This window comes from Semicossyphus pulcher, unplaced genomic scaffold (genome assembly GCF_022749685.1).
Source record: "Semicossyphus pulcher isolate SPU_LCO1_2020_fin unplaced genomic scaffold, fSemPul1.0.p SCAF_24, whole genome shotgun sequence".
NCBI lineage: Eukaryota > Metazoa > Chordata > Actinopteri > Labriformes > Labridae > Semicossyphus > Semicossyphus pulcher.
In genome coordinates, this window is record NW_027211698.1 from 15,570,001 (window position 1) to 15,577,500 (window position 7,500).

General features: G+C 49.8%; 1 protein-coding gene across 3 annotated transcripts in view; it reads left to right on the forward strand.

Moving 5' to 3' along the window:
- agap1 (ArfGAP with GTPase domain, ankyrin repeat and PH domain 1) overlaps nt 1-7,500 on the forward strand; it is a 147,016-nt gene that overhangs the window by 81,055 nt on the left and 58,461 nt on the right. For 2 of the 3 annotated variants that reach the window (XM_069675052.1, XM_069675051.1), the window contains exons 4-6: nt 1,522-1,536; nt 4,815-4,900; nt 6,898-7,039. In XM_069675052.1, coding sequence (XP_069531153.1) covers nt 1,522-1,536; nt 4,815-4,900; nt 6,898-7,039 — 243 coding nt within the window. The remainder of the gene's footprint in view (nt 1-1,521; nt 1,537-4,814; nt 4,901-6,897; nt 7,040-7,500) is intronic. The other variant, XM_069675053.1, reaches the window with a different exon arrangement.

The window sequence follows — 7,500 nt, forward strand, 5'->3', positions numbered from 1 at the left end:
TTCTTAGGCTGCAGACTGGAGCCTCGCTGCAGACGGCCGAGCTCACAGCAGCTCGTGATAATGAGCAGAGAGGCTGGAGGCTGCGACGTCCTGCAGTCACTCATGACCCAAACGTTACATCTGACACCAAACGGGCTGCACGCTCAGGTCTGAGCTCACGGTGAATCCACACTCTTTGTGCTGCATTCAGGGACAATCAGACCTGCAGGTTTTCATTCTTTGAGACTAAAAACACTGAAGTTTACAGAAAATCCCCCAACAATCAAACTGATGTGTTTAACCAGATATATTCTCTTTATATGTTTATGTGTCAAAAGTTTACATTTATCGGGAAGGAAGTTGTTCCTATTGTGCTTTAAACTTCAGATGTCTGAGTGTCCTTGAACGCACCAGCAGTAGGGATGAGAATAAATCAGAGTGGGGCAGCAGGGGGCATTAGGAGGGGGGCCGAAGGTAACAGTCCCAGAGAGTTCAACTGCAGCGGGGTGTTTGAGCAGCAGCACATGGGATCCATTAAAACAGAAAGGAGGTTTGGTTGGGAAATCACCCGCAGCCTCGGAGCTGAAGCTGCTGACTGCGGCCGCTCAGTTTGTGTCGCTGCTGCTCGCACAAGACGCCAAACTCCATTCACAGATCCGGATGTTTCACAGAGGAGCAGGAAGAGCTGGAGGAGCGGGAACCTCCGACTGCTTGAACTACGTCTGGGAAACACTGAATTATCATGCACAAAGATTAGATTCCATCCAACATTACTTGTTAGTGAGTCGGATCTGTTCCTTGACTCGTATCTTATCCTTTCACCAAACTTCATTCAAAGTCTGACAGTTTCCCCGGCACAGAAAACTCCCCTCCCTGGAAGAGAGAATTGGTTCCCTCATTCTTTAACAGCTAACAGCTGAGCGTCGCGTCTGTAGCGTCACCATGTTGTACGTGTGTGCTTGTGTATGCTTAAATAAACAGCTGACTCCATCAGGCTGCTGGAGATGAAGATTTTAAAGCATGAAACCAGCCGGTCTTCATGTCGTCGAGGACTTCTCTGGAAGCTGAATATTTAGAGTCGTTTCCTGTGAATGATCTTTCCTCTGGGACGCGGCCTGACTTTGTGTTAGTCCTAAAAACAACGAGCTCAGTGAAGCTCAGTGAACGGGTCCAGCCATGATCAAGGACTTTTACTGTGAAGTTTGTTCTCCGCTCTGACCTCCAGCTGACCTTCAGATATAACTCTCACTTGTTCTCTGTCGTTCTGCCTCTCGCTGCTCCGTCTCTCCTGTCTCCTCTGTCTCTCCTCCGTCTCTCCTCCGTCTCTCCTGTCTCCTCCGTCTCTCCTGTCTCCTCCGTCTCTCCTCCGTCTCTCCTCCGTCTCTCCTGTCTCCTCCGTCTCTCAGGTCGTGGTTTCTGTCTCTGTCTGACGTGTTGCTCTGATAAGCTCTCTCTCTGGGTGCTGGTTTGACTCTGCATGTATTAACTGTGGCTGCATCTTTTTGTTCCCTCTCTTCTTTCTGCGCTGCTCTTGTAAACTAGCTGACGTGGATGCAGGTAACTATCCTCCCTCTCTCTTCCTCTTTTTTATTCGTCCCTCCATCCATCGATCCGTCACCGCTTTGATTCTGACAGCAGTGTGTGGGGAGCGGCTCGGGTTCAGCTCCTCTCAGCATCTTAAAACGTAAACAATAAAAGTTGAGACTTTATTTCACAGCTGCTTAATTGGCTTTTAATTTCCAAGAAGTTTCCCGGAGAGATCTGGAAATGTGATCCCTATTAGAGTTATGTTAGCTGTTACATCACTCTCTTTGAACACACCAGACTCCATTGATAAAAACAGTGATTTTAGCTCACAGAACACAGGAGCTGCTGGTCTACCTCTGCTTCTGTCTGTGAGATTCTTTGTCTTATTGTTTGTTACACAGATATTTAGTTGGAGCAGAATTATGCCAGAGTCACAGGATAACGCAAACAAACGAATCGATCAATGCAGCAGCAGAGCAGCAGCTCCTGTGTCCTGGCAGGTAAAATCACTGCTTTTGTCAATGGAGTCTGGTGTGATTAAAGAGAGCGATGTAACGTCTGTTTGTGATTTAAAAGCATCTTAATAACTGAAAATAAAACTAGAAATAAATCCGTCTTTATACCTGCTGCTACCGAACAACCTGTGAGCCTGACAGCAGGCAGGAGGTGAAGAAGATCTGTACACCTGCTGAGCGTCTCCTGAACCTGAAGCTGGACTCCATTCACTGCTGCACATTCCCAGTAGCTCCGCCCCCTTCTGTTGTAGCTTATTTACTGTAATAATAATAGTCTTACCTCCTCATCTTCACCCCTCCTCGTGTTTCTGTGTTGTAGAGAGTAGACTGTACGTCTCCTGAATGTTAATGAATATAAATAAACACACACTGCAGAGACAGACGCTCTGCTGACTCAGCATCCACACAACCATCTGCTTTACTGCAGCATCACGGTCTCCTCCCAACATGGCCGACAAGCACAGGACGCAGCAGGAGGGTTTTATTCTTCTTAATGTGACAGCAGAGTAAACACACACGCAGTGGAACACACACAGTGTAACACACGCAGTGTAACACGCGCAGTGTAACACGCGCAGTGTAACACGCGCAGTGTAACACACGCAGTGGAACGCGCAGTGGAACACGCAGTGGAACACGCAGTGGAACATGCAGTGTAACACGTGCAGTGTAACACACGCAGTGGAACACGTGCAGTGTAACACGCGCAGTGTAACACGCGCAGTGCAACACACGTACCAGCTCATCATGGACAGTCAGTGTCATGAAGACTGTTTGTGAGACTTGTGGGAACTTCCTTTTTCCCAAACGTTCATGTTGGGAAACTGGAATGTATTTATGCATCATGATGCACCGTGTGTGTGTGTGTGTGTGTGTGTGTGTGTGTGTGTGTGTGTGTGTGTGTGTGTGTGTGTGTGTGTGTGTGTGTGTGTGTGTGTGTGTGTGTGTGTGTGTGTGTGTGTGTGTATGTGTGTGTGTGTTGTGGCCTGGGTCAGCAGCAGTGATGCGGCGTATAAATTGCACTGCAGGCCGTGTGTGTCCTCCTCCTCCTCCTCCTCAGCTGATTGGCTCGGCTTCCTGCCACATAGTCATGGGAGAGAGAGGGAGGGAGGGAGGGAGGGAGGAGGGCGAGCTAAATATATAAATGTGAGAAAGAGAGAGATGAAGTGTGTGTGAAATTTTGTGAATGATGTTTGTTTGTGTGTTGCAGAGAGATAGCTTTAACCTGCAGTCAGAGCCTCTGTCTCCCCCTGGTGGCAGAGAGAGTCATTACACCAACACGCTCCACACGTCGGAGACGACTCTGGCCAATCACTTAAACACGAAATTAGACACAGAACTCAGACGCTCAGAGCTCTGTCAGAGTAGGTTCTGCTCACGCATCACCTGACCTCCTCCTTTGCTCTCGTTGTAATCACTACGTCCACTAGAGGTCGCCACTGAACAGTTAACTTAAACATGGGGCGTAAAAAAATGTCCGATCTTAATCCCAATACGTGCACTAAACAGCGATGCTCTCCAACAGGAAACCGCTGCATCGATAATAGTTCTCTGCCTTCTCTGAACCAGTTCTCTTTTTACCTGCAGCATCAGACACTTCCCGCAGGTGCTTCTTCAGCTGTTCCCCGGGTCCTGTAGCCTCCTCTCCTGTCGGCTCTGGCAAACCAAACACTGCTTATAGACGACAAACAGAAAGACGGCACAGGCTACAGATGTAAAAATCTGGTTCACTGTAAAACAAGGAGAGAGACTGACCATGCGGTGAAAGGGTTAATCGTCATTGTGTCCTCAAACAGTCCCGCGTGTGCTCCCCTGTATCATTACCTCCTCTCTGCAGTGGCAGCAGTCGTTGCAGAGCGGCGATCTCCACACACTCGTCCACCTCGCTCACAGAGGAGCCGAGCCCGAGCGGAGGAACAGAAATAACGTCTGCGCTCCATTTTTAGGTTCACCCACTTCCTGTCGATCCTCAGGAAGAGGCGCTCGCTCCCACAGAGAGAGAGAGAGACTCACTCTGCTGGAGTTCAGACTTTACTCTGCACACATTAACATTAGAGCATTAACTAACAGGAAGTATACGGGAACAGTGGAACAACAATCAGTCAAACTGAGATGTTAATATTTCCTTGAGCCTGAAACAAAGATTTGTAAACGATGAGTCGTTGGAAACCATCGCATCTCTAAACACAGAAACGTCCTGCTTTTACTGTTTAACATACAAACACACACACGTGTTTGTGAGGCTGACAGACGGTGATTTAGAGATCATTCAGCGATCAATAACTGCTGATCTCACTGTTGAACCAGGTGTTTTTATTCCTGAATGAACACCAGCAGAGTCGTGTGACGATCTGACTCTCCGATCGACGAGGAGCAGAAACTCAGCGAAACAAAACACAAAGATTTAACACGAGGAGTGAGGAGTGAGCAGAGGTCAGAGGTCAGAGAGGCTGACATCAGCACGACACCGCTCAGCTGCAGGAAGGGAAGGAAAGTTTGAGATGAAGAGTTTAGAAAGAGGTCAGGACACACACACACACACACACACACACACACACACACAGGCTGAAGGTGTGTTTTACCTGCAGAGCTTCATTCCTCTCATTCAGCCTCAGGTGGTCCTTGTTTTGTCCCTCACTCCTCCACCCCGTGCAATCATAGTAAATATTGATATTAGTGACGATCATCCTTCATCGATCAATCAATCACGTCTCCCCCGTCGATCGGCTCCGCCCCCTCCGGCTGTGTGGGAGTCGCTCTCTGGTCCCTGACGTCTGTCTGTGCTTCCTGCAGGCGGTCGCTTCAAGAAGGAGATCGTGGTGGACGGGCAGAGTCACCTGCTGCTCATCAGGGATGAAGGAGGACCCCCGGAGGCTCAGGTGAGTACTGCACCTGCACAGGACGCTGACGTTAACGTGTCACATGTGAAAAGAAAAAGAAACTCATAATGAAATCTAAAGATATGAACTTTAATTAATTCCTTTTTTAAAGCTGATTGTTCTCAAAGTATGAACTAGTTTTAGTTCAGTCCCTTAAAGTCGTTTATCAGATCTGCTTTTACTTTGAAAGGCTTCTTTACTTATTATATCTACCAAAATAAAATACTGGACTTTATTTGAGCAACATTTAGGAAAGTTTAAAATGTAAATAAAAAGATTTTAAGGGGATTGAACAAACTACAGGTTATTAAAGCTGTGAATATCTGCAGGCTTTTACGTTTACTTCCTGTTTATAAGAGCAAAATCAAATGATCGGACTCTTGGTTTTTTTTAATGATGGACTGTTTCCCAGCATGCATTGTGTTTGTAAATGTGCTGTTACATCTTACCGTGCAGAGAAACAAATTATTTTCTCACTTTAAAGTTCCAAAATCAGTTTTTGTGTTTGACACCTGATGTCTCAGTTTGGGATGTCAGAGTCACTGCAGGATGAAAGTGGGTCAGGAGCGACCTGCCAGGTGACCACACGCCTTAATGAGAGGCCGTCTAGACACAAGACTCGCCCACTTATCAATTATTCACTTGTTTTCTTTCTGCTCCTCACCCCTCTGCCTCTCATCGTTTCTCCTCCATCCCTCCCTCCATCCCTTCATCCCTCTGAGTCTCCCCCTCCGTCCCTCTGTCTCTCCCCCTGCATCCCTCCATCCCTCTGTGTCTCCCCCTCCGTCCCTCTGTGTCTCCCCCTGCATCCCTCTGTGTCTCCCCCTGCATCCCTCTGTCTCTCCCCCTGCATCCCTCCATCCCTCTGTGTCTCCCCCTCCATCCCTCTGTGTCTCCCCCTCCGTCACTCTGTGTCTCCCCCTGCACCCCTCTGTGTCTCCCCCTCCGTCCCTCTGTGTCTCCCCCTGCATCCCTCCATCCCTCTGTGTCTCCCCCTCCATCCCTCTGTGTCTCCCCCTCCGTCACTCTGTGTCTCCCCCTGCATCCCTCTGTGTCTCCCCCTGCACCCCTCTGTGTCTCCCCCTCCGTCCCTCTGTGTCTCCCCCTGCATCCCTCCATCCCTCTGTGTCTCCCCCTCCGTCCCTCTGTGTCTCCCCCTGCATCCCTCCATCCCTCTGTGTCTCCCCCTCCATCCCTCTGTGTCTCCCCCTCCGTCACTCTGTGTCTCCCCCTGCATCCCTCTGTGTCTCCCCCTCCGTCACTCTGTGTCTCCCCCTGCATCCCTCCATCCCTCTGTGTCTCCCCCTGCACCCCTCTGTGTCTCCCCCTCCGTCACTCTGTGTCTCCCCCTGCATCCCTCCATCCCTCTGTGTCTCCCCCTGCATCCCTCTGTCTCTCCCCCTGCATCCCTCCATCCCTCTGTGTCTCCCCCTGCATCCCTCTGTCTCTCCCCCTGCATCCCTCCATCCCTCTGTGTCTCCCCCTGCATCCCTCTGTCTCTCCCCCTGCATCCCTCCATCCCTCTGTGTCTCCCCCTCCATCCCTCTGTGTCTCCCCCTGCATCCCTCTGTCTCTCCCCCTGCATCCCTCCATCCCTCTGTGTCTCCCCCTCCGTCACTCTGTGTCTCCCCCTGCATCCCTCTGTGTCTCCCCCTGCATCCCTCTGTCTCTCCCCCTGCATCCCTCCATCCCTCTGTGTCTCCCCCTCCGTCCCTCTGTGTCTCCCCCTCCATCCCTCCATCCCAAGGATCAGTCTGGTGTTTAAAAAGGCTCAGTCATTTTGTAGAAAACCGTTGTTTTCCTCTGTTTTCAGTAGAATTTATTCTAAATAAAGTTCATTCAAACCTCTCTCTCTCTCCCTCCCTCTGTGTGTGTGTGTGTGTGTGTGTGTGTGTGTGTGTGTGTGTGTCTGTGTGTGTGTGTGTGTGTGTGTGTGTCTGTGTGTCTGTGTGTCTGTGTGTGTGTCTGTGTGTGTGTGTGTGTGTGTCTGCGTGCAGTTTGCTCTGTGGGTGGACGCTGTGATCTTTGTCTTCAGTCTGGAGGATGAGATCAGCTTTCAGACCGTCTATCACTACTTCAGCCGCCTCGCCAACTTCAGGAACACCACCGACCTGCCGCTGGTGCTGGTCGGCACGCAAGGTCCGACACTCTCACAGGAACACACACACGCACACACATACCTACACACTTTCTCCTTCTGTTTACAGGTGCTGCTATTTTAAAGGCGTTGCTGCCACCTGCTGGTATCTTGTCATCATTACCGTTAAAGAGCTGCTTAATGACAGAGACTCAGAATACGTCCAAGTGGAACGTTTGTTGTGTGGATTTATTTGTGTGTTGTTAAGACTGACTTCAGCTCTTCTCTGTATATGTGGATGATCCTTTGACCTCCCTGCAGGGCGGGAGAGCAGAGTGGGACACATAGAACATGAGCACAAACTGAGCAGCAGAGGGCGCCAGAGTATCACCAAAGCGTCCAGTGTTCCTCCCTAAGTGTTCCAGTCCGTTTGTTCCTCTTTCACAGGACACAGGCGACATGCTCCCTGTGTTCAGGCTTAATAATAACACAGATAGATTCTTTATGGTCCTTCTCAGCAGGC